Source organism: Scyliorhinus canicula, chromosome 19, assembly GCF_902713615.1.
Source record: "Scyliorhinus canicula chromosome 19, sScyCan1.1, whole genome shotgun sequence".
In the NCBI taxonomy this organism is placed as follows: Eukaryota; Metazoa; Chordata; class Chondrichthyes; order Carcharhiniformes; family Scyliorhinidae; genus Scyliorhinus; species Scyliorhinus canicula.
This window is the reverse complement of record NC_052164.1, coordinates 95,681,734-95,708,852: the sequence shown is the minus strand read 5'-3', so window position 1 is coordinate 95,708,852 and position 27,119 is coordinate 95,681,734. Positions and strand designations below refer to the sequence as shown.

Genomic DNA, 27,119 nt, shown 5'->3' with positions numbered 1-27,119 from the left:
CGCCCCTCCGTCACTTCCGACTCCGGCCGCCAATCGGAGAGCAGCGGCTGGCCGCCGCGTGCGCCGACTCCCCGCGGATGAGGGGGGAGGGAGGAGAACCCCAGCTTGATTGACATCGCGCTCCTCCAATCGGAAGGAGGGCTTCGGAGGGCCCTCCACAGGCTGACCAATCTGGTTGGCCCCCACGCCCTGATTGGTGCAACACCGTGTCCGACTCGTTCAGCGTCCGGACGGATCCGCTGAAATCCTAACCGCCGATGGAAGGTTCCGCTGCCCCACTGTCAGTTCACTTCAGCATTTCTCTTCACCAGATGTACAAATATTGAAAATGGTGGGTGGTGGGGGAGGCCATTCGGCTGACAATCAGGCATCATCCAATTTGGCAATGGGACGGTTTGCTGTCCAGTTGTTGTAGGGAGTCATGATAGAATCATAGAATTTACAGTGCAGAACGAGGCCATTCAGCCCATTGAGTCTGCACCGACCCTTGGAAAGAGCACCTGATTTAAGCCCACACCTCCATCCTATCCCCGTAACCCCACCTAACCTTATTTTGGACACAGTCTTACAACACCAGGTTAAAGTCCAACATGTTTGTTTCAAACACGAGCTTTCGGAGCACTGCTCCTTCCTCAGGTGCATTTTGGACACTAAGAGCATTTTGTCTGACCAGTCCATCTAGCCTGCGCATCTTTGGGTTGTGGGGGTGAGACACACGCAGATATACAGGGAGAATGTGCAAACTCCACACGGACGGTGACCCGGGGCTGAGATCGACCCCGGGTCCTCGGTGCCATGAGGCAACAGTTCTAACCATTGCGCTCCCCTACTGCCCCTACTCCACATTTCTAATGTCACGCAAAGGTGGAAATGTATTCATTAGTGCCGGAGTAAAAAGGCTCTACATTTATAAATCCCCTTCACAAACACCAGATCTCACAGCCAGTGAAGAACGTTTGAAGTATAGTCATGGTTGTATTGTGAGAAATGAAACAATCAGTTTTCAGACAACCCCCACAAACAGCAACGTGATCACACCAGCTAAACCTGTTTCTGTGATATAAGGTAGTTGAGGGGTACACTTTGGCCAGAGCAACTCTCCTGCTCTTCTTCAAAATAGTGCTGTGGCATCTTTTCAATCAGAGAAGCCAGACGGGACCCTTAGTTCAACATTGCATCCTAAGGTGGGCACCTCTTACATATAGCACTCTTTTGACTACTGGAGTGTCAGCCTTGATTTTTGTGATGGGGTCCTGGAGTGGGACCTTATCCCAGAACCCGGTGACTCAGTGGCAACATACCTACCCAAGCTATGGTTGACACTTCTTAAGTTCTAATCGAGGGAATGGCAGAGCTGGCTCAAGGATTTAAGGTGTGTATGCTGCATAATGCTTTTTAAAAATCTTGGTTTCAACGTAAACCAGACACTTTGGCTGCAGGTGCAATTAAGATGTAGTAAAAGTGGGATCATTATTATTTAAAACATAGTTTTATTTACACATGGTATTTACACTGCCTGGTAGATCCCTGCCAGGTTCCAGTCCTAGTCGTTGCCTTACTGGCTGCCCTTTTATACAGACATTAATAGAGATCCACCGTCCCTAGCGGGGGAGCTCGTACTCCACAAGGAAGATAATCATTCCACCCCGTGCGGGCTATTCGTTAAGGTACTGTGTTAATAATAAAGTTTAAAAAAATATACCACAACTCTGTTTGGGTGGAATCACCCCTGGAGCGGGGTATCTTTTCCTCCACAGTTTTACAAATTTAAAAACAAGTATTGGGGTTTCTGTCCAAAGATATCTCAGCAGATGTTGGGGCGGCACGGTAGCACTGTGGCTTCACAGCCTGTGGATCCCAGGTTTGATTTCCCGCTGGGACACTGTGGAGTCTGCACGTTCCCCCGTGTCTGCGTGGGTTTCCTCCGGGTGCTCCGGTTTCCTCCCAGTCCAAAGACGTTCAGGTTAGGTGGATTGGCCGTCCTAAATTGCCCTTAGTGTCCGAAAAAAAGTTAGGAGGGGCTATTGGGCTACGGGGTAGGGAGGAATTGAGGGCTTAAGTGGGTCGGTGCAGACTCGATGGGCCAAATGGCCTCCTTCGGCACTGTATGTCCTGGGATCATAATATAATGGCTAGATTAGGTTTTGAAGCCAGATATAATGCATGAGGTATTGTTGCATGGGATTATAGGCATCCCTGGCAAGGCCAGCATTTGTTGCCCACCCCCAATTGCTTTATGAACTGAGTGGCTTGCTAAGCCACTTTAGAGCGCAGTTCAGAGCCAACCACATCTGGAGTCACATGCAGGTCATACTGGGTACAGTTGGCAGATTTCATTTCATGGGTGAACCTGATGGATTTTTACAACAATGATACTTTGCTGGTCACCATTAATGAGACTTCCACCTTTTGAACCATTTGAACCCAGACATTAGCCTGAATCTTTGGATTACCGGTACAGTGACATTACCAATGTACCACAGCCGGTGTCAGCTGCAGCTCAGCGTGTAGCATTCTTGCCTCGAGTCCGATAATCACACCCCACAGCCAGAGCATAAAATCTAAACTAACACTTCAACGCACGACTGAAGAATTGTCTCACTATCAGAGACATTAGTCTAAAGTCCCATGGCACTATTTCCAATAATAGGGCAAGGGAATTTTCCCCAGTATTCTGGCCAAATTTCCCCCTCAATCGACATCACGAAAACAGATGATTATCACATTTGCTGTTTTTGGAACCATGGTGACACAAATCGATAGCAACTATATTTGTGGGTGGAGAAGTCCATGACTGGGGGATTAGAGCCAGACCTTTCAAAGAGTGAAGCTAGGAAACACTTTGAAACAGAAAGGGTGGTTGAAGTTTGTTGTCCTTTTCTGCATAGATGCCAGTTCAATTGTTAGATTTACTGGCAGATTTCTGTTAAAGATATTGATCACAGGATATGGTACAAACTTGCGATTCAGTATTGGACTTTGTAACAGTGCATGGTCAATTTGTAATGACTCAAGGTTAGCTACTGTTATTATTCAACACTATGTATTAACTAAAACATATGTAGTGAGCGGAATAGAAGGTCACATTATAAACAGTGATGAATGCCATACATTTGTTATGAATTCACTCTATATAACCGTTGTAAATGGTAATGATGCATACACACTTATATCAAGGACACACCCCAAGTATAATTTGTATGATAACATAATACACCAAGTATTATAAAATATTGTGAATTAGGAGTGGTGACCATATTATCCTTTGTATTGAAAGTAACAAGACCTAGTGCAGCTTTCAAGGCTGCTGTGAAACTGGCTGGGGCCTCAGTGAGCTGTTAACGACAGGAAACTAGCCTGTTACAGGGACATGGCAGCCATCAATTCCTCCCCTGTAGGATGAAGGAGTCTCCGGCTGGCAAATATCTAGAAGCGTGACCTATTACCAATTCTAAAGGCCACGGGAGACTCAGATAATGGCATCACCATGGAGATCTCGAATAAATTTTATTTGTTAGGGAAGTGCTAGGCGAGGAGCGAAGAGGAGTGATAAGACTGTCTAAAGACGTATATAACTTCTGCTTTCGCATCTGTAAGCCGAGATGAGTTCTGTCCGACTTCTTACGTGGAGTTAAGGCAGATCTGCTCTGCCGGCCTTTTTGAAATGAAATGAAAATGAAATGAAAATCACTTAGTGTCATAAGTAGGCTTCAAATGAAGTTACTGTGGAAAGCCCCTAGTCGCCACATTCCAGCGCCTGTTTTACAATCTTTAATAAATCATATGAACTGGATTGAACACTTGGTCCTTGTCTACTTGTTCAAAGATGTGCACGTTAGGTGGATTGGCAACGCTAAATTGCCCTTAGAGTGTCCAAAAAAGGTTAGGTGGGGTTTATTGGGTTAGGGTGGCAGTGAGGGCTTAAGTGGGTCGGTGCAGACTCGATGGGCTGAATGGCCTCCTTCTGCACTGTATGTGCTATGTACTTTATAAAATATCTCAATTTTGAATTTGCTGCACACGTATTGTGGTGATATATAGCCAGCGCTATATGGTTACCTCCTTTAAAGATTTTATTTTGATGGAGTCACAATTCTCAAAACCACATTTGCTTTTATATTATCCAGTCAAATACCAGAGTATCTAAGTTCAATTGTACACATATATATATATATACACACACACAAAGTACAATCTTTTATATAGAAAAAACAATATCTTTTAGCACTTCACTTCATTCATTCAGTGATCTTTCCAGTTACCATGCACTGAATTGAGATCACATCAGGGTAATGGCAATTTAACCAAGGAAGTGTGAATTATTCACATTAAAGACTTCTAAATACTCGGCTAAGAATTTTGGTAATCATGCGCAGAGCCTGAAACAGCTCTTCACAGCCAGAAGTTTCTTAGACTCAAAATATTCAGGTAACAGGATTTCTGTTTCTTATCCAATATCAAGATTAAATTAACAGTGCCAGCTTAAGTTATTAGGGCATACTATCAAAATTGACAATAATATTTGCAGCTCCATTTTCAAATCGGTTGTTCGAGGCTTGATTTGAACTCCAAAGCGTGAGTAATAAATTACAACTTTTGAAGCTCGCCAGCAATATTTCAAAGCGGAATTTCTTAGGGCTTCATGCATTGTGTTTTTTTGCTCTTATATACGTTCCCATCTATAGCACTCCCTTTTTCAAAAAAATAAACTGAAGTGACAGTGTAAAAACCAAAAATGCTGGACATGCTCTACAGGTCTGGCAACCTCCACGGAGAGCAACACAGAATTAATCGACAGGTCAATTGACCTAAAATATAAACTCTCCACAAACGTTGCCTGGTCTACCGAGCGCTTCTGGCCTTTCCTGTTGTTATCTCAGATTTCCGGCACTCTCGCAGTATTTTGCTCTTGTTTAACTAACAAATAATGTCTTTGGATTTTTGACCTCGGCACCAGGCTCGGCAGCAGACTTATTACCAGCCAGTGGTTGTTGGGACAGCCTCATCTTTCAATGTCCAAACCACTTTGACGGAGCCACGCGGCTGTCTGTACCCTTTGACTGCACTTGCCCTTTTAAATCAGGGTGGCGATTTAGTCAATTTGCCAGACCATTAACTTTGCCTGATCCATTCTCAGAGAGTTGTAAGCACTGTGCCTTATTCATTGCTAAAATTTTGCATAGTCTGGGAAAACTAATGGGCATTGGAGAACATGTGAGCGAGCCAGATTGCATTGTCAGCTTTTCATCCCTGAGCACAGTTCAATTCTATAGTTCACTACGGTTTTAAAAATGATGCTCCCCTATTGCACATGCCTGCGTGCATACCCTTTGATATCAGGTCTAAAATAATTGGAAATGGGGCCATTTTGACATTTGGTCACATCATACCCAACCTTTCAAGCTGCACAACCTTTGGAGAGCCCAGGTATATCAATGAGCTTTCTCCTCACAGTCTTGTCTTAGTGACGGCTGCTCAGAGTTCTCAAAATCTTTATTATTTCACTGAAGCTCCAGTGCATGAACAATAACAGACGCCCTTTCAATCCTAACACATCAACGCACAACTGGAAAGGGTATGTTATGGCTGAATTTAGACCAGAATGCCAAGCTTCCATGTCTGAACAGCAAACTGCAATGACACAGCAGGTTGAGCGATTTTACGATGCCTTCGGGCGTATTGGAGTTCTGAATCTCTGGAACTAAAAAATATTTGAAGGTGACAAAGAGTCTTGAAATGAAATGTAAGTTCTCTGTGGCTTAAGGTATTCAAAAGATTCTGCTACAGTAAATCAGAAAAAGTCCTTAAATATTGCACCAAGTTCGAGAGAAACATACAGCAATGAGGTGTGCAATATAATGACGTACATGTTAGGGAAAATCTACATAGAATTTAAATTATCCCCACACAAACTGGTGGAAATATACAGTCAACTTATTATTTCAAGTGATCCGTTACAATGTAAAAACAGATACTGTGATGGACATTCCCTATTCTATCGTTTGATTCCTGCAATTTCAAAGGAAATTAAGCAAACAATCTGCAAATCTAATCTTCAGTAACATTATTTAACGAGACAACAGATGTTTAAAAAAAAAAAGCAAAACCAAGCACTTCCATCCAGAGTAGCGATCGACATCCAATATCCACTGAGCTGGGGGAGGGGGGGGGGGATTGCAGTAAGGGGAAAAGGGAAAGATCGCTCTACCCCCACCACAGGAATACCGCATTCTGTGCTTCAAGTATTTTTCGTTGAGAATCAGACGTCGTAAAACCAGCGGACTAGTTGATAGCGGACAATGAAAGCAAACGCACTTCCAGCAACCTGGGTTTTGGGGGGGGGGGGTGAGAAGACAAGTAGAAGGTTTAAAAACATAGAAGAAACAAAGCACCCAAACTGATTTAATTTCCCTGCACTCTGAACCTTTCTTTTTGTAGATTTGATCAAATACGAAATCTAATTATGCAACAACACTTGGTCAAATTGGGAGTCACGGTAGTTAAAGCACGCAATTCTTTTACCTCCTGACGGCTGGATTCAGTCCAGAGACAGGATCTGTAATGCCTGCAAACTTCCAACTCAAAACAAAATTGGCTGAGAACACAGGGGCCTGGTTCAATGCAACACTTGTCTACTGTTTGGGAAAGCTGTCCAGACGGACAGCAATATTAATTGGTGTAAGAAATGGAACAATCAGCACAATTGAAGAGGACTCTGAAGAAGGAAGGGTGTGCAGTATTTGCGAAACTGTATCTCAACAAGGCAGAAATATTAAGGTTCTAACTTGCCAATATTCTTATCACATCAGCTGCTCTAACAGAATAAAGGTAAAGTCGCCATTTGAGGGGGGAAAAGAGTTGACAGGTGGTGATTTAATCCGAGGATCATCAGGCGCCGTTGAGTAGGCGGGGCCTTTGCGAATAACCTCAGCCGGTAAGGGGAATGAACCCACGCTGCTGGCCTCGCTCTGCATCACGAACCAGCAGTCTAGCCAACTGAGCTAAACTGACCGCCATGCTAACAGAATATATCAGCGCGCATTGCTGATTCTGCAACAGTCTAATTTCCAACCTCCTGTGCTACAGCCAAATACTCTTACGAAAACCCTACTCAGCGTATCGTGAGCAGGGTGAAACAGCACTTTTTAGGGATCTCGGGTTACGTGGCCAACATTCACTGATATGGATGAAGGAGCAGTGCTCCGAAAGCTAGTGTTTGAAACAAACACTACGACTTTAACCTGGTGTTGTAAGACTTCTTACTGAACATTTACTGAAGCAGACAAGGCCACGTCTAGCTAGTTATAAACAATTCAGCACAAGGAGTTACAGCAAAATTGTAAGAAACGGTTAATGTTGTCTCGGGCAACTCAGTGGACACAGCAACAATTGATGCATTACAATATCTTTCATCTGCTCTATCAGTTAAGTGTAATAATTGGGTGCAAGTTTTTGCTGCCTGCTGTAGGTCTCACCTGGATGAGCAGTAGGAGAATGGTCAGGGTTCTCTCATGCGTGGGGCCTATCAGCTTTATTACAAAGTTAATCAGAGTGAAGTTGTTGCACTCCGTGTACTCGTCGTTTTCTCCAACTCCACGGTTCACCTCCACCAGCCAGATTTTGTCAACCACCTACGAGAAACAGAGTCAACATTCATTGGCTGAGGGAACAGTTTTCATCGCTTCCCAGCTTACTTTGCACAAGGAATTCCCTCCACATGGTCTGGGGCTGATGATCTCTGTGACTAGCACACTAGGTCAGATTGGCTGGTATTTCCCACAGAGGGAGGTGCCCTTCTGCCGATTTCTCTCACTCTCCGACAGAGCATAAACTTACATTCGTTGTAGGAGTAGATTTTTATTTGTTCATTTGCTTCTTATTTTAAACACCAATCATTTATTACAACCAAATCACTTTAGTGCAAACAGCCCTGTCACAAGTCAGTATGTGTGAATTTGATTTTATTTTTGGTAGTAAACCAAGTGAAATCTGAAGCAAACGGCTCTAGGTTTAAATTACTGGGTAAAAGCATCTTCTCCAAAAGATAGCTGGCTATGGTGGGTAGATAAAGATAGCACGGATAAAATTAACTTATATAAATAGGGCAGTACGGTAGCACGAGTGGCTAGCACTGTGGCTTCACAGCACCAGGGTCCCAGGTTCGATTCCCGGCTTGGGTCACTGTCTGTGCGGAGTCTGCACGTTCTCCCCGTGTCTGCGTGGGTTTCCTCCGGTTTCCTCCCACAGTCCAAAGACGTGCAGGTTAGGTGGATTGGCCATGATAAATTGCCCTTAGTGCCCAAAAAGGTTAGGAGTTATTGGGTTACGGGGATAGGGTGGAAGTGAGGGCTTAATATGTGTCGGTGCAGACTCGATGGGCCGAATGGCCTCCTCCCGCACTGTATGTTCTATGTTTGACGTAATTATAAAATCTGGAGGCCAAGTTCACAAATGTAGAAGGAAAATCACAGTTCATATCAAGAGAATGAAAAAAAACTCCAATAGCATCTTTTAGCGACTCTGAATATCACAAAGTGCTGTACAGACAGTAAAGCTTTTTGATGAAATGTAGTAAGTTATAATGTAGGAAGGCTGGCAGCCAGTTTATGCACAGCAAAGCTCCCACAAACAGCAATGTGATAACGGCCAGGTAATGTTTTTGTGACCATAGAATTGCTACAGTGCAGAAGGAGGCCATTTGAGGTCGATGGAAGGATAAATATTAGCCAAGATAACCGGGAATAACTCCCCTGGCTTTCTTCGAAATAACGCCATGGGGTCTTTAAGTCCATCTGAAGGGGCAGCCTAGGGTGTCGGTTTAACATCGCGTCGGAAAGACACTAGCTCCGTCAGTGCAGTACTCCCTCAGTGCTGCACCCGAATTAACCTTTGTGCTCACGTTTCTGGAGTGGTGCTTCTAACCCACAACCTTCTGACACAAGAGGTGTGAACATGTGCCGAGCCACAGCTGCCAGTTTAACTAAAAAATAACTTACATTTATGCACCACTTCATCACACCTCAAACACTGTTCTTGCAATAACGTTGTCACTTATTTCCGAGAACTAGCAGCACTTTCCCATTGTTGGCTGTGTAAAGGTGGCATATGTGGAAGGTGGTACAATTTCATTTTTAGCATTTTAATTTTGAACACAGATTTCAGACAGGCATGACAGCTACATTTAACTGATTTCACCAAAATTGACACGGTCACTGCATTGCTACCCAAATGTTGCATGGAAATTCATTCAGTTTTAAAGCAAAAACTGCAAAAGAACCAAGTCTGGTGTGCAATGGAAAATTAGTTGTAAGACAACTCAGCAGCATAGAGCTTTTTAAATTCATTTGTGGGATGTGGACGTCTCTGGCCGGGCCACCATTTATCTCCCATCCCTAAATACCCTTGAACTGAGTGGTCTGCTGGGCCATTTCAGAGGGTGCTTAAGAGTCAACCACATTGTTGTGGATCTGGACTCGCCAGGTAAGGACGGCAGATTTCCTTCCCTGAAGGACGCCGGGTTCAACTTCAAGTTTCCCTCCCCATGTGAAAGCACACCTCATTCTAACAAAATGGTTGCGTCGTCTGGTAGCAGACAGTGACCTGAAAATGGAGACTATACATACACAGATATCTACTCTATATATACACACATTTTTGGAGCTGTCGATGCCTGCCTTGGTACACGGAAACCAGTGAGTAATGCTTCCTAGGTGGTGCTAACAACTTCTTTAAAAAAAAAGAGATGACAGGAATACTTGTTAATTTACTTGCTCCAGACATGGTGCTGTAACATTGTTCAGGCGGTAATGACAAACCCCGCTCTAAAACATTTCATGCTGGCCTAAGCCATAGAAAATGTGCCAGTTGATGTGCTGGTGTAGCACGAGATTCGGAAGGCAAATGAAATGTTAGCGTTTCTGGCAAGGGAACGGAGCATAAAATTAGGGAGGTATTGGCTCCTGTTGTACAGGGCCTTAGCTAGACTACATCTCCACCCGGTGTACAGTTTTGTCCTTCTTACTAAATAAAGGGTCTTAATAAAAGTACCTTTAATATAAAGTCTCCGAGTTTAGGCAAATCCTTTGTTTTGAATCTCGAGTAACTCATGCCCAGCTTTCCTGTTCTAGGATCTAATCTAGGTGTGACAAGAGAACAAAAGCAAAGCAAACATGATTACTACTGACGCACTGTTTTCTAGCACATATTACTTGTACTATACATGTCTAAATTATAGACATGTTTATACACAGCATCCAAGAATATTTCAGGTTTATACGGACAAGTCGTCTGTTGGAATCCACATCCCACCCCAGCAAGTTTCAAAAATTGAAGTTTAATATTAGACACTGACAATGCATTTGTAAATGACTTGTAAACGCAGTAGGCGGCACGGCAGCACATTGGTTAGCACTGTTGCTTCACAGCTCCAGGGTCCCAGGTTCGATTCCCGGCTTGGGTCACTGTCTGTGCGGAGATTGCACGTTCTCCCAGTGTCTGCGTGGGTTTCCTCCGGGTGCTCCGGTTTCCTCCCACAAGTCCCGAAAGACGTGCCAGTTGGCTGAATTGGACATTCTGAGTTCTCCCTCTGTGTACCCGAACAGGCGCCGGAATGTGGCGACTAGGGGCTTTTCACAGTAACTTCACTGCAGTGTTTACGTAAACCTACTTGTGACAATGAAGATTTTTAGCATTAAATGTTCAGTTCACATTTAAAAGATAATTCCTCAGTGGACTTATTTTGCTTTACTTTATATAGTTGGTCGGCTGAGGTTTAGAAACACGCTGCTCATTTCCTCCCTCTATCAGAGAGAGCGTATTACCTGGAAGGGAAGAGAATCTCACGAATGATTTTGTTTGAAAAAAAAAGCAGCTGGTAAAGGTGGGGCGTACCTTGGCAGTCTGTGTCGTGGGCACGGAACGATATGAAAAAGCTGAGGCACCGAGTAAAGAAAGTTGAGCACCTGAGGGATGAAGAACAGCATCATGGTCTTACTGAAATGACCGAGGATTCCGACCACTGCGAAAGTCATTCCCGCAAAGTAACAGAATGTGTCGCCCACAAAGGCGTTAGACGGATACCTGCAGCACATGAAGGATAACAGATCAAAAGGGCTTTACCCCAACAAACTGCACAGCCCCAAGGCTTCAGCATAAAGAATAAATCACAGTGGGATAAGGTGTTAGACTGCCGACTCTATTTTATGATGCCGTTTATGTAGATTGAAACCCCATATTCACTCAAGTTTCTTTTTAAAAAAAATATAGTTTCTCATTTTTGCTCCAGTTTCTGTTTTCTTCCAAGGGAGCTGACGCCACCACTGCCCATTTCGCTGCACCTTCTTTGCACTCGTGACTTAAAAAGGGATCTTTAAAATGTAATTTTACATGATGTGGCCATTGCTGCAAAGCCAGCTGTTGTTGCTCGTCCCCGATTGCCCATGAGGCGGTGGTGAGCCACCCCCTTGAACCGCTGCTCTCCACATGGTGTAGGTACACCCACAGTGCTGTTAGGGAGAGAGTTCAGGAATTTGACCCAGCAACAGCGAAGCAACGGCGATATAGTTCCAAGTCAGGATGGTCTATGACTTGGAGGGGCACTTGCAGGTGGTGGTGTTCATATTTTGCAAAAATATGAAACAAATACATTAACCAATGTAGAGAACGAGGAAATTACACCATTCCTGTATAAGTTTGACAATAATACACACAAGCTAGCATGATGCAATGCATGGAGAAAGGTGGAGGCGGCTATGGAGGAGGAAGCCTGCCTGAATTATTATTGAAGGGTATTATTATTAATATGCTTCAGCCACATCGCATTTCTTCTTCACTGAGTTCTGTGCATCCAGGAGAGGGGAAGAAGGGGCTCCAAATGGATCCCATAGGTCCATAGATTTCAGTATTTAAGAACGAATAAATAGCATTTTTCAAAGTTTATTAACTATGTCCTCATCTAATATCAATAAATCTTCACCATCAGTTTGTAGGCACTGCAATAGGTGATTTATTGGAAGTGATTAAAAAAGGATGTTTTACGGGGAGATAGATTGGCTGGTGGCACAGTGGCTAGCGCTGCTGCCTCACGGGGCCAGGGACCCGGGTTCAATTCTGGCCTTGGGTGACAGACTGTGTGGGGTCTGCACGTTCTCCCTGTGTCTGTGTGGGTTTCCTCCGGGTGCTCCAGCTTCCGCCCACAGTCCAAAGATATGCAGCTTGGATGGATTGGCCGTGATAAATTGCACTTAGTTTCCAAATATGTGGGGTTATAGGGTTACAGGGATAGAGTGAGGGAGTGGTCCTAAGTAAGAAGCTCTTTCAGAGGGTCAGTGCGGACTCGATGTGCCGAATGGCCTCCTCCTGTACTTTAGGAATTCTATGGCTGGCCTTTGAGTAGCTGACATTTTGCTTATGTAGTTAAGATGGGGGTCTTCAGCAGTGTATTAAGACTTGCATGATCATCCTCAAAACCACTTCTCGGCATAAACAATTCCTTATCGGATTAAACAGATTTGTAGAATTTAATGGGATTTTAGGTGCTGGCCACAGTAGCACCCCCCCCCATTAGAGATATGATGTGGAGATGCCAGCGTTGGACTGGGGTGAGCACAGTAAGAAGTCTTACAACACCAGGTTAAAGACCAACAGGTTTGCTTCAAACACTAGCTTTCGGAGCACTGATCCTTCCTCAGGTGAACCTGAGATAGTACCATTAGAGATAGTAATAGCTAGGTCCATGTAGTAAAAAGCCGCCATTTGATAATAAGCAAATAGCTTCATTTGTGGGGAATAAAAAACAATGGGCCATTAATAGAATACAGTTTCGAATAAATCCAATAAAGAATCAAAGCAGCCTCCCCAGACAGGCGCCGGAATGTGGCGACTAGGGGCTTTTCACAGTAACTTCATTGAAGCCTACTCGTGACAATAAGCGATTTTCATTTCATTTCATTTCAAAATCGCTTGAGGCAGACTATGGAGAGAATGTGGAATTCGAGGCCACATCGAGTGGTTCAGGCAAATCGCAGATGAAGCTAGACAAGTGCAAGATGGAAACAGGATTAGAGGGACATGGGGCAAAATGAACTAGGGTTGTGGAGAGGATAACATGGAGCATGACCACCAGCAAGAATCAGCTGGGCCAAACGGCCTCCTTCCGTCCTCCAAATTCTGTGTAATTTAACATCTGCAATTTTATATACGAACATAAAACATTAAGAGGCTATTTGGCCCCTCGAGACAGCTCCGCCATTTGCTACGATTATCGCTGATCTGACTGTGGCCTCAACTCTACATTCCTGTTTACCTCCTATGCCAGGGATACTCTACATGCAAAAGGAACTGTCACAATCAAACCCCGCTCTGTTGGTCAGGAGATAGAACATTTTGGTTGCAAATCTGTTTTGCCCTCCTGCTCCTTTACAATTCCCCCTGAACTCAGTCTGTTTGCTGGACATTTTCATTATCGAGGAGAGACCTAATCCAAGCCATGCACACGGAAGAGAAAACAACAGTGCAAATATCAGTACAGCTGATTCCGGGTAAGTTGACACCTGCACGGATCAGGTACACCCATACTTGTGTTGACTGCCTGAGGTGAAACACCAGAAATGTAAAACGTTGTCATACCAGTTGTGATACAGCAGTCCTAATGTGGTGAAGAAAAATGGTATCATGAAGTATAAGGAGAATATGTGGTCATCCTTGTAATCACCTAAAAGAGGGAAAAAACACAAATTAATATTAGAGCTACAAGAATATAATAATACACAGAACAGCTGTAATCTCTTGATTTAATCCTTCTTTATAATTTTGCTTTCCTCCCCAATGCTCGACACCAATCTACAGTCAAAAAGAGTTGCTTTACTGACATGCTGTTAAAAAAAACCCCGTTATCTCATTTCCCAGTAAAATACAATTTCTAGTAATCGGCACGCGCTCTGTGGCCACTGACCTATAGGAACACGAATAGGCAATTCAGTCCCTTGATTCTGTTCTGTCAACCGGGGTGGTTTCAAGGGCGCTTGATAGTTTCCATGTGCTCACCTAAAGAATCTTCAAATATAAGCCTCTGTTGACAGGATATGTTGCCATGTGTGGCATGCCAACATTGCTTAAAAAAGAGATGATCTGTTATCACATTGCTGTTTGTGGGATCTTACTGTACACAATTTGGCTGCTGTGTTTCCTCCGTTACAGTAGTGACTACACTTCAAGAGAACGTCATTGATTGTAAAGCACTTTGGGAGTCGCTATATAAAACCTACAAATTAATTCACAGCAAGGTTCCCCATTGCCTTGTCCAAAGTTCCCTCAATGATTTCCTCAGACATCTGTTCCTCCTCGACTCGATCGGTGCACACTCTCTCAGTCACCATTCCTCTATCTTACCCGAACTCACCCCTTCTCACTTCTTCCCTCTTTTTTCTTCTTTTTTTTCTTATAAATGTCTTCTCAAGTCTCCATCACTGTGACTTACACAGACTTCCATTCTCCATCACTGGTAGCAGACTGTAATCAGAGTGTGCCAAAAACGGCAGGACCACCTTGGCTGGGATCACAGAGCACAAATCAGGGATCAGACTTTCGGCAGCTAGTTTCACTGCCTTTTGTGCTCATCCTGGGTTAGTGAAACACCAGGAACTTGACATTTACATATCTCACAGGCCAGCTCAAAGCATTTCACCTATAATGAACTCTTCTTTTTAAGCCTTCTCCATTGCTCTGTAGGGAAAATGATCGTTTGAAAGAAAGATTGAAATGTACTAGGTTTTATAAATATTGATTTCTGCTCCCTATTGCGAGGAATGTTGGTACTGGGAAACTTAGCACTTTTCTCACTCTTGCCTGTTGTTTTAACACTAAAGATCTTCAGGCCAGGCACAGAATTCAGCAAGGGGGCAACAATCCTGCAACCTGAAGAACACCCAGTACCAACTTTTCAACCCCAAACGTCCTTAATGACTTACCAACTTAGTGTCTGGTTATGGACAGCTTTACACCATGTCCATGTCCACCAGGAGCCGAATTGGAAATGCTCCAACTCATGTTAGTTAAGGTTAGAATTCAAGATACATTGCACCGTGCAATACTCACCGAGGTTACAAGGAGAGCATTTTTTAAGCTTTTACTTAAGAGAAATAAAAATTTGGACAAAAAATAAAAACAATAGCCGTAGCAATAAATTATAATGATGAAACAAGATCAGGTGGTATGGAGTATTAATGTGTTGAACTGTTTTGAGATTCACAAACTCAGATTTTCTAGTCACTGAACAGTCAGACTGGACACCTGCCACAAGACAGGCTAGGGGACCCTTCGGACGTTCTAACGTAATGAGGCTGTGGGATGTGCCCGGCAGATTAAAGGGACTGGTTTAGCACACTGGGCTAAATCGCTGGCTTTTAAAGCAGACCAAGGCAGGCCAGCAGCACGGTTCAATTCCCGTACTAGCCTCCCCGAACAGGCGCCGGAATGCGGCGACTAGGGGCTTTACACAGTAACTTCATTTGAAGCCTACTTGTGACAATAAGCGATTTTCATTTTCAGATTTACACTTCTGACAGTCCCGGCTTACTTACCTGGAAAGTAATCCAGGAATGTTACACTGACTAAAAAAAGTTTAACACCTGGGCAATTATACAACTGACAACCCCCCCTCCCCCCCCCAAAATAACTCGCCCTAACCCCGCTCCAAAAAAGACTCACATTGCCCTCGTACACTGGCTAACCCCTTGACACTCCAACTCAGCCCTGCCTCACTCCAATCCCACCCTGCCCCCCTCAACATCGCCCGACTAGGCCCCAGCACCCGACTCCCCTCTAACCTGACCTCACCACTCTGCGTCCTACCACCTCCCCACTCTACCCCCTTAAGCGACTGACCTGATCCCCTCACACACCCTACCTCCTCACCCAGCTACCTTCTCTCTAGAGCTTTTGATAGAAGCTTTGGGACATGTAAACTTTAACTACCAGAACACGCCAGCGAGTGCCGTTGAAAAAAAGGGAGGGGGGGGGTGCAGGGGAAAGGAATGGCCTATGGAAGGAATCTCTCCACTACTCCCTCCGATGTTTTCTGTATTGAGAGTCAGTTTGGAAGAATCCTCCACTGGCAGATTCCCCAAAACAATTGGAGGAACCGCGTAGTTTTCTGTTCTCTGATCAGGATTAGAAATAGGGGTCCTGACCCTGAACGCAAGATTTGGCCATTGATACCCTGAAATTAATCCTGGACACAACTCACTTGTTACGCTTGTGCCGTTATTTAGTGGAATTGTTTAAATGATGAGAGGGGGCAAACACTGTCTTGCCAACAAGTTTGAAGAATGATCAAGGCTTTACGCCTGTCTCCATGGATGCCGAACGGAGGCTGGTATCCTCCACAGGAAGTGGAGGGAGAGTTAGTCTTCCTTCTGTTGCGCCACTTGGTGGGCAGCTGAAAATCAGCGTTGGCAGAGATCTGGAAATTGATTAGCGACACTTCCTCCAGCATAGATGTTGCATAGCATTTGGGGGGGGGGGGGGGAATCCTTTGTAAAATAATCTAACCTTTATCCTGTGAATCACCAATATAACTACATTTTATATCCAGCTAACGGGTTCCTTGACAGTTCCACTGCTTAAAAGTATTTCAAATCCAAAACCCAATACTTCCGCACACATTTACTGAAAAATGAGGATCCCTCTTTTACCAGAAGTCATGAGCTGAACCAAAGAGACGAGGACAGGTGTCAGAGTCATGACATTATCAAGACAAATTGCCCTGGGAGCAGGTAAAGCAACAAAAACCCGAACGTATAAAATTAAATGAAAATGTTGAATCTTCAAGAATGTGAGGCTGCAACATCTAAACCTCATGGTTAGGTCAACTTACCATTTAACTCGATTAAATTGAAAACAATGATGGACATGGCAATCACCAGAGACTGCCCAGCCTCAATGCCATTGATACCAGCCAGAATGTTGATGGCATTAGTGCAGAACACTGCCAGCATTCCCATATATGCATAATACAGAATTCCTGAAAGGAAGAATAGAAAAAGAGATGAATATTTACTCAGGAATTTATCCGGTATGTCCAGTATGCAGTAGCGCAGCACGGTAGCATTGTGGTTAGCACAATTGCTTCACAGCTCCAGGGTCCCAGGTTCGATTCCCGGCTTGGGTCACTGTCTGTGTGGAGTCTGCACATTCTCCCCGTGTATGCGTGGGTTTCCTCCGGGTGCTCCGGTTTCCTCCCACAGTCCAAAGATGTGCAGGTTAGGTGGATTGGCCATACTAAATTGCCCTTAGTGTCCAAAATTGCCCTTAGTGTTGGGTGGGGTTCCTGGGTTGTGCGGATAGGATGGGGTTGTGGGCTTGGGTAGGGTGCTCTTTCCAAGAGCCGGTGCAGACTTGATGGGCCGAATGGCCTCCTTCTGCACTGCAAATTCTATGACTATAGAGGAAGTGCATTTGACCATGTCTGGACTCTACTCTCTCACAACAAAACGACATTTTATCACACTGCCTCAGGCCAGTCAGTCTGATCCCCAACTAAAGCAGGTCCATTACATGCATAATAGTTGCGATCACAATTATTTCTGGGTCCCACCCAAAAGAGAAAATAAATATGGGCTACATCTTTGCTCTTCTTACTACACCAAAGCTCATTTAATGCTGTGGCAGATTAAAACATGGAAACACAAATCTGAGTATAATCCTCTCATTATCTTATATATTACAAATTATCTGTGCGCTCATGACTTAGCCCCGAGGTGACTGTTCTGTAACTACTCAATGGATCCATTATTCACCATTCCACCCTCCTCAGATTCAAACAACATGACTTCCCTCCATTGAAATCGCAGTCATTCGTAACGCTGAAATTTCAGCTTGCATTTACAACAGTCACGTACATACATTGTAAATCTCCAACAGTAAACGGTCAGCCGAACTACATTCTACTTAGTTTGGGTGCAACTATGCCTGCTTACAAGAGGGAAACAGAGCAGGCTAGTCCATACACAAGATTCCGTGAGGTCCCCACACTAATTCTGGGTTATTATGGACATTAAATTAAACACAGCGTAGAACCGTGGGAGCACATATTAGCAGCAGAAAATGCTAAAGATAAACCTACAGAAATGTTTTGTTAAGTTTCTCACAAACTTGCAAAGCAATAGGATTATAAGTCAAGCAAACGTCCACTTTGCATTAACCAGATAGCATCTGTGATAATGCTGCCAACAGCTATGCAGCTCCAATCTCGAGAACTTACCCAAGTCCAAATGGAGACCCAAAAGAAAACGAAAGGGCTTTGGCACTACAATCACAGTATTGCCAAAGTTGGTAAAGTACACCATGAGAAGGGGCAGGGACGCCATGGTTGGCAGTAGCAGCTTGTGTCGCCATTGCAAGTTCAAGACGTCATCAGCGAATCCGAGGAAGATCATGCAGCAGATGGCAAGGAGCGCCCCAATCAACTGTACAAACTAGAACACAAATTCAAGTAAGATTACAGCACAGACCAAATATTTAGAAGACAAAACTTGTATTGCCCTAACTTTCCACTAAAGCTCTCGTCTCTCTTTCTTGTGAGACACACACCACAAACTTCCATGGAAAGACAGGAGGCCAGATTCTCCGCCCCGCCACATTTCTGCCCCGACCCCCTGACGTGATCCTGTTACGCCAGCCGGTCGATGGGGTTTCCCATTGTGGGGTAGCCCCACGCCGTCAAGAAACCCCCCCGGGCGCAGGCAAAACGGAGAACCCGCTGTTGGAGAATCCCGCCCAGGATCTGTTCACATTGATACTGCCAGATGCTCTGGAAACTTGCAAAGAGGTGCATTCAAGCACTTTGGGTACCTATCTCTGTTTTCCGTTCCAGGCCTACCTGGATACCCCACCTGCGTATGAACATTATGTGAGGAATTGTAAGTAGTGCGTAGTTCTTATAATTATTCAAATGACACAGCGTATTGGCACCCCAATTTATGCACTTTGGGAAAAATAATACTGTTCCACATACAATGCTTTTGCATCAAGCAAGTTTACAATTCATCTGACATTTATAGGTAAAATATTGAAGATTATTTGTTGAGGGGGGGGTAAAAAGAATGAGTGATTTCAATTTTTTAAAAATTAATTCACGGCCAGCATTTATTGCCTCTCCCTAATTGCCCTTGAACCGAGTGGCTTGCTGCGCCAAGTCAGAGGGCATTTATGAGTCGGCCATATTGTTGTGGATCAGGTAAGGACGGCAGATTTAGTCTCCTAAAGGACATCAAAGGAAAGTGAACCTGGTTGGTTTTTACGACAATTGACAATGGTTTCATGGTAATTATTAGACTTTTAAAATCCAGATTTTTATCTGCCGTGGTGGAATTCGAAGCTGGGTGGCTGGATTACTAGTCTAGTGACATCACCACTAGGCCACTGCCTCTCCTAATTGCCATGACAATAACAACCTGCATTTAGATACCACCTTTAAAGGGGCCAGCACGGTAGCATTGTGGTTAGCACAATTGTTTCACAGCTCCAGGGTCCCAGGTTCGATTCCCGGCTTGGGTCACTGTCTGTGCGGAGTCTGCACGTTCTCCCCGTGTCTGCGTGGGTTTCCTCCGGGTGCTCCGGTTTCCTTCCACAGCCCAAAGATGTGCAGGTTAGGGTGGATTGGCCGTGCTAAATTGTCCTTAGTGTCCAAAATTGCCCTCAGTATTGGGTGGGGTTACTGGGTTATGGGGATAGGGTGGAGGTGTGGACCTTGGGTAGGGTGTTCTTTCCAAGAGCCGGTGCAGACTCGATGGGCCAAATGGCCTCCTTCTGCACTGTAAATTCTATGATCTATGATCTCGTAAAATGTCCCAAAGGACTTTGTTGAACCATAATCAGATCAAATTTGCCAATCTACATAGAGAGATATAGCAACAGGTGACCAATGGCATGACCAAAATGACCTGACAACTTATTTTAGAATGAGAACAAAACTGTTTTCACAACAACAAACAGCATGAACATTTATCACCTCATAAGGCTGTAGATAGACTGAACAGCTTACATTTATACAAGACCTTTAACAGAACAAAACATCCCAAGGGCTTCACAGGAGCATTCTAAAACAAAGTCTGAAATCAAGCCAGGTAAGGAAATATTAAATCGGGTGACCAAAAGTTTGGTCAAAGATAAGTAAATTTTAAAAAGTGTCTTAATGGAGGAATGAGAGGCAGCTCCTGAGCTGAGAGCCACTGAAGGCACAGCTATTGATCTTGGAGGAATTAGACATGGAATAAGGTTCCCAGTTAATCCTTGGCCGATTAGCTTTTTGAAAAATGGTCCTCGTTTAGGTTGGGGACAGAATTGAGGGCTGCAAGGATAAATGCAATAGGGTTAATCAAACGTCTGGAGCAGCAAAATGGTCCCAGAGTTTCTGTGGCTACCACAGTATCGTGCCAAGGGAGGCAACTGAGATCTAGGCCTCTGTATGTTTGAATCGTAGAAGGGCAATGTCTACGTATCAGTTCCCTGCATGTTCATCACTAATATCAGTTCAATTATCCCAACATCAGAACTGCAGAAGTACAAACTGTCAGGCTAAGGGGACTGATTTACCAATCTTAGCTTGGAAATGGCGCTGGGGAGATGAATGGATTGGTGAGAGCCTGTGGATGATGCATGTTTGAAGCACTATTTTACTTGAAGCATTACAGATGTAGATTTGGGAAAACATAGCAGTTAATCTCAGGGTGATAAAAACAAAAAGACTTGCATATAAATAGCACTTTTCACGAACACTGGGTGACTCAACCCGCTTTACTGCCGACAACGTACTTTAAAAAAAAAAGTGCAGTCGCTGTTGTAATATATGAGATTAATGATGCAGGTAGCTTGCTTCCTGGATTTTCCAGTGGTTTGCAATTATATTTATAATGTTAAAGTAATTGTCAGCTCAGGTTAGAACAAGACTGTTCTACTGCTTGAGCAATGTCTGGGGAGATCACACCTGAATATCAGAAATCGGTTGTCTCAGCGCTGATTTTAAAGTGTTGTGCACAGGGTAACACTGTTTGAACCGCTGTAATAAAACTAGCTGAGGGATGCGCGAGCAGTCCGTGCAGACGAGGCATTAAAAAAAAACAGACAAGGAGATCACTTACCACATCGTGAGGAAAGCTGACACACTGCTCCTTTGCCCAGCAGTGCAGAAAAGGAACCGGGATAAAACAGAAAAGAATGATGAGGAAGACGACACCACTGATTACTCCCTGCGATTCTGGGCTGCGGGACAAATAAGCAGAAATTTATCAGAAACGCAGGAACTGTGAATGGAATGAAATCTCACTTTGATGTTCAACTTTGAACTGAGGCATCAGGTTCAAATTTTACAGAGTGATCAGGGCTGGCTGCCTAATTAGACCATAAGAGCAGAATTAGGCCACTTGGCCCATCAAGTCTGCTCCGCCATTCAATCATGGCTGATATTTTCTCATCCCCATTCTCCTGCCTTCTCCCCATAACCCCTTATTAATCAAGATAATTATGAAGCAAACTTATAGCATACAGCTTTGGGAAATACTGCATCGTCCGTTGTTTAATCACAGTTTGGTTTATTTATTCGGGCAACAAACTGTACGGTGGCCAATGGTACAACGCAGTCACATTTCACTGGGTTGCATCGTGTTACTGCTGTAAAGGGTCAGCGGTGGCTCGCTGGCAGCAGTTACCCCTCAGAGTCAATTAGGTTCAAGATCCATCCCAGAGCAAAGTCGATGCTGACACTCCCGGTCCAACACGGCACCCTAATACCAGGCAAGGAGCAAACATGCTGAATTGGACTGTGGTCAACTATATTAAAGTGGGCGAAGCAGTTGGGCAACGATTCGCAAGAATGGTTCCAGGGGTGTGAAACGTCAGTTATGAGGATAGATTGGAGAAGTCAGGACTGTTTTCCTTGGAGAAGTGAAGGCTGAGAGCAGATTTGATAGAAGGTGTTCAAAATCATGAGGGGTCTGGACAGAGTAGATAAAGAGAAACCGTTCCCATTCATGAAAGGATCAAGAACAAGAGGGCAGAGACCTAAAACAATTGGCAAAAGTGAAACGACGACAAAAGTTTCCACACAGCGAGTGGTTTAAGATCTGGAATGTACTGCCCGAGAGTCGACTGGAGGCAAGTTCAATCGAGACACCGAAAAGGGAATTAGATTGTTACCTGAAAAGGAAAAATGTGCAGGTTTACAGAGAGAAGGTGGAGGAATCGTCGGAGAACAGACACAATGGGCTAAATAGTCTCTGCCACTGTAACAATTCTGCGGATTGCCGTGACCGTATCTTGGAACTTGCTACATTTACAAGTCTTACCAGGAACGCCGAGGAAAGGACAAGGAATTCAAAAACTCCTACTTAAATATTCCGGTAATGTTGACTTGCAGAATTAGGGACAGCACAGGCCACAATTTACCCGCAATGCTCTCTCCAAGAATGCATCACCTGTCAATAAAGAGTTGACATCAAGAGCTGCTCATTTGGAATGAGAGTCAGCTATTTGCACAGAAATGCAACCCACTTTAAGAAAGCTCTTTCTGAAATGGAGGAAATCCATACTCTGGCTTGTGTTTATCGCAAAATGAAGCTATAGCCCCTTTAAATAGTAGATAGAAGAAGAAGATGGACAGAGAAAAGTCAACTGAACATGCTGACTGGTCATGGTAACAGTAATTTTAAAGAATCATACCTTTTAACTGGAATTATAATTTGCCTGCTCATTCGAATCTCAAACCCTATTTCTAAGTCTCACAAACGTCGATATTTTCCAGTTGCAGTGTCTGTACATTTAACTCTGCTCCACTATGACTGAGCAAAGCCCGTGCTGCTGATTGTAGAGAGGAACCAATTAAAAAATCAAAACAAAAATGCTCGAGCCACAGAAATGTCAATGGAACTTGGGACATACAGTGCAGGAGGCCATTCGGCCCATCGAGTCTGCACCGACCCACTTAAACCCTCACTTCCACCCTATCCCGTAACCCAATAACCCCTCCTACCCTTTTTGGTCACCAAGGGCAATTTATCATAGCCAATCCACACAACCTGCACGTCTTTGGACTGTGGGAGGAAACTGGAGCAGCTGGAGGAAACCTACGCAGACACGGGGAAAACGTGCAGATTTCTGACAGACAGTGACCCAGCGAGGAATCGAACCTGGGACCCCGGCGCTGTGAAGCCACAGTGCTATCCACTTGTGCTGCCCAAATTTGCCCATTTATCCTGATATTTGCCCTGATAAATTTGCCCATTACTTTGCCGCAATGAGTTTTTGTAATATGATGCAACATACTGACTCAGAGGTGTCCCCGCACTTTTGCACACCCAGCAAACTGGTAGCTATGGGATATGCGAACAGTAGAGTTGCCAATTCTTGCCACCGGGCAGGGTGCGGAGAAGGAGAGCTTTGAGATCAGTGTTTGAGCAATGATGTTTGCCTTGTTAATAAATCTTACTATTGCCATCAAATCACCAAATAAACAAAACAAACTTGTAACAATCTGAAGCAAAAACAACAGACACCAAAAGTACCTCATTGGTTGTAAACGTTTTGGGACATCAGGAGGTCGCGAAAAGCACATTACGAACAAAAGCCAACTTGCCCATCATTGAGGTGCTAATCACTCAAAACTAGCTTCGCTGAGTGGGACATTTTGCATGCCTGACATCAGACGCCCAAAGGTCTACCGGGAACTCTGCATGCCAGGAGACTCCCAGGTGGACAGTAGATGGGTGTCCTCAAAACATCCATGAAGCAAACATTCACGATGGGTCGAAGGTCCTCTCTCTGTGCTCTAAAACTCAATGACCATGACTCCAAGAGATCAAACCTGGGAGACCCTGGCTTGTGACCAGCCAAAATTTGGTAATGCAGCAAACACATGGAGAGGTTTCATCAACAATGTGCGGAGGCAAAGTTGCAGCACCAGCTGGAGCGCACAAACCTCCAAACAATCCACCTACCCAAACCTTCTGGCACCACCTGCCCTGCCTTTGTAAGAGCCTACAGATCGCGCAGTGGAATTATCAGCCATCTCAGAACCCATCGGACCAGAATGGAAGCAAGTCGTCCCCCGTCCTGAGAAAGAGATGAAACAAGAGCCGTTCTTCATTTTCAATTCTCGATCGGTGCCAGTTGATTATGCGTCAGCACTGGGGGCATCATCTCGCAGGCTCCTGCCCCAGCCGATCCGGGACTCACCCAGTTGACACATACCCGGAGGGACACAATCCAGTCCAACCATTATCGCAAATGGTTGGCATATTCTGTACCCCCTCCAAGCCCCCCGTGCCCATTGATGCCCTCCCTCCTCGTGCCAGTTGCTGCCCTCCCCCCAATGCCAGTTGCTGCCCTCCCCCCAATGCCAATTGCTGCCCTCCCCCAATGCCAGTTACTGCCCTCCCCAATGCCAGTTGCTGCCGTCCCCCCAATGCCAGTCGCTGACATCCCCCCAATGCCAGTCGCTGCCCTCCCCAATGACAGTTGCTGCCCTCCCCAATGACAGTTGCTGCCCTCCCCAATGCCAGTCGCTGCCCTCCCCAATGCCAGCCGCTGCCCTCCCCAATGCCGGTTGCTGCCCTCCCCAATGCCAGTCGCTGCCCTCCCCAATGCCAGTCGCTGCCCTCCCCAATGCCAGTGGCTGCCCTCCCCAATGCCAGTCGCTGCCCTCCCCAATGCCAGTCGCTGCCCTCCCCAATGCCAGTTGCTTCCCTCCCCCAATGCCAGTTGCTTCCCTCCCCAATGCCAGTTGCTGCCCTCCCCAATGCCAGTTGTTGCCCTCCTCAATGCCAGTTGTTGCCCTCCTCAATGCCAGTTGCTGCCCTCCCCAATGCCAGCTGCTGCCCGTGCCAGTTGCTGCCCTCCCCCAATGCCAGTCGCTGCCCTCCCCCAATGCCAGTCGCTGCCCTCCCCCAATGCCAGTTGCTGCCCTCCCCCAATGCCAGTCGCTGCCCTCCCCCAATGCCAGTTGCTGCCCTCCCCAATGCCAGTCGCTGCCCTCCCCAATGCCAGTTGCTGCCCCTGTGCCAGTTGCTGCCCTCTCCCCAATGCCAGTCACTGCCCTCCCCCCAATGCCAGTCGCTGCCCTCCCCCAATGCCAGTTGCTGCCCTCCCCCAATGCCAGTCGCTGCCCTCCCCCAATGCCAGTTGCTGCCCTCCCCCCAATGCCAGTTGCTGCCCCCCCAATGCCAGTTGCTGCCCTCCCCAATGCCAGTCGCTGCCCTCCCCCAACGGCAGCTGCTGCCCTCCCCAATGCCAGTTGCTGCCCCCCCAACACCAGTTGCTGCCCTCCCCAATGCCAGTTGTTGCCCCCCAATGCCAGTTGCTGCCCTCCCCCCAATGCTAGTCACTGCCCTCCCCCAATGCCAGTTGCTGCCCATGCCAGTTGCCACCCTCCTCCCCAATGCTAGTCACTGCCCTCCCCCAATGCCAGTTGCTGCCCATGCCAGTTGCCACCCTCCTCCCCAATGCCAGTTGCTGCTCTCCCACCAATGCCAGTTGCTGCCCCCTCCCCCTAATGCCAGTTGCTGCCCTCCCCCAATGCCAGTTGCTGCCCTCCCCCAATGCCAGTCACTGCCCTCCCCCAATGCCAGTTGCTGCCCATGCCAGTTGCCACCCTCCTCCCCAATGCTAGTCACTGCCCTCCCCCAATGCCAGTTGCTGCCCATGCCAGTTGCCACCCTCCTCCCCAATGCCAGTTGCTGCTCTCCCACCAATGCCAGTTGCTGCCCCCTCCCCCTAATGCCAGTTGCTGCCCTCCCCCAATGCCAGTTGCTGCCCCCTCCCCCCAATGCCAGTTGCTGCCCCCTCCCCCAATGCCAGTTGCTGCCCCCTCCCCCCCAATGCCAGTTGCTGCCCTCCCCTCAATGCCAGTTGCTGCCCTCCCCTCAATGCCAGTTGCTGCCCTCCCCTCAATGCCAGTTGCTGCCCCCTCCCCCCAATGCCAGTTGCTGCCCCCTCCCCCCAATGCCAGTTGCTGCCCCCTCCCCCCAATGCCATTTGCTGCCCTCCCCTCAATGCCAGTTGCTGCCCTCCCCCCAATGTCAGTTGCTGCCCCCTCCCCCCAATGCCAGTTGCTGCCCTTCCCAATGCAAGTTGCTGCCCTCCCCCCAATGTCAGTTGCTGCCCCCTCCCCCCAATGCCAGTTGCTTCCCCCTCCCCCCAATGCCAGTTGCTGCCCCCTCCCCCAATGCCAGTTGCTGCCCCCTCCCCCCAATGCCAGTTGCTGCCCTCCCCTCAATGCCAGTTGCTGCCCTCCCCTCAATGCCAGTTGCTGCCCCCTCCCCCCAATGCCAGTTGCTGCCCCCTCCCCCCAATGCCAGTTGCTGCCCCCTCCCCCAATGCCAGTTGCTGCCCTCCCCTCAATGCCAGTTGCTGCCCTCCCCCCAATGTCAGTTGCTGCCCCCTCCCCCCAATGCCAGTTGCTGCCCTTCCCAATGCAAGTTGCTGCCCTCCCCCCAATGTCAGTTGCTGCCCCCTCCCCCCAATGCCAGTTGCTGCCCCCTCCCCCCCAATGTCAGTTGCTGCCCCCTCCCCCCCAATGCCAGTTGCTGCCCCCTCCCCCCAATGCCAGTTGCTGCCCCCTCCCCCAATGCCAGTTGCTGCCCCCTCCCCCCAATGCCAGTTGCTGCCCCCTCCCCCAATGCCAGTTGCTGCCCCCTCCCCACCCCCCAGCCACTATACTCACATCTGCTGCTTGGAGGTTTTGTTTAGGTCAATCCCATAGAGCCTGGCTGCGATGAAGTGGTCCCTGAAGGCGGGGATGAGGATGACAGTTCCCAGGAAGCCCAGCAAGGAGCAGCTCAGGTTGATGAGCAGGGGGAGGGCGGGCAGGGCCGACATCTAAATGGGGAGGAGGGGGGGGGGGAGGGGAAAAAAGGGAAATAAAATTAACTAAACTCCCATTGCAGGAAATACCCGCGTCCAAACATCACGTTGCCATCTACTGAGAGCCTACCTGCAAACCCCAGGCCTACCGACTCTCACAGTAGAGGAAGGCGGGACATTCCTCACTCATGTCCGGCCCCGGGTTCCCACTCAAACCCCGGAAGTTGGCTCGGCCTCAAGAGGCGACTGCGCATGCCCAGTCACCGACC

At 46.5% G+C, this 27,119-nt stretch overlaps 1 protein-coding gene across 1 annotated transcript; it reads right to left on the bottom strand.

Annotated features, from left to right (window-relative positions):
* Positions 1 to 4,055: 4,055 nt before the first annotated feature.
* Positions 4,056 to 27,092, bottom strand: dpagt1 (dolichyl-phosphate (UDP-N-acetylglucosamine) N-acetylglucosaminephosphotransferase 1 (GlcNAc-1-P transferase)). The gene is made up of 10 exons (XM_038778483.1): positions 26,981 to 27,092; positions 26,711 to 26,865; positions 21,138 to 21,258; positions 18,260 to 18,473; positions 16,874 to 17,020; positions 13,627 to 13,711; positions 10,891 to 11,079; positions 10,048 to 10,135; positions 7,476 to 7,631; positions 4,056 to 6,325 (listed from the first exon to the last, which is right to left on the bottom strand). Exons 2-10 carry the CDS (start codon positions 26,863 to 26,865, stop codon positions 6,260 to 6,262), a joined length of 1,221 nt encoding a protein of 406 aa, XP_038634411.1. The 5' UTR covers positions 26,981 to 27,092; the 3' UTR covers positions 4,056 to 6,259.
* Positions 27,093 to 27,119: the final 27 nt, after the last annotated feature.

What these genes read in the sequence shown, in the direction of transcription:
- dpagt1 (XM_038778483.1), bottom strand. Translation starts at nt 26,865, where the DNA reads ATGTCGGCCCTGCCCGCCCTCCCCCTGCTCATCAACCTGAGCTGCTCC. An exon ending in AAAACCTCCAAGCAGCAGAT is followed by an intron (nt 21,259 to 26,710) that starts GTGAGTATAGTG and finishes TTTGTCCCGCAG; the next exon opens with CCCAGAATCGCAGGGAGTAA. An exon ending in TCGGAGACTTTATATTAAAG is followed by an intron (nt 7,632 to 10,047) that starts GTACTTTTATTA and finishes TGTTTCTCGTAG; the next exon opens with GTGGTTGACAAAATCTGGCT.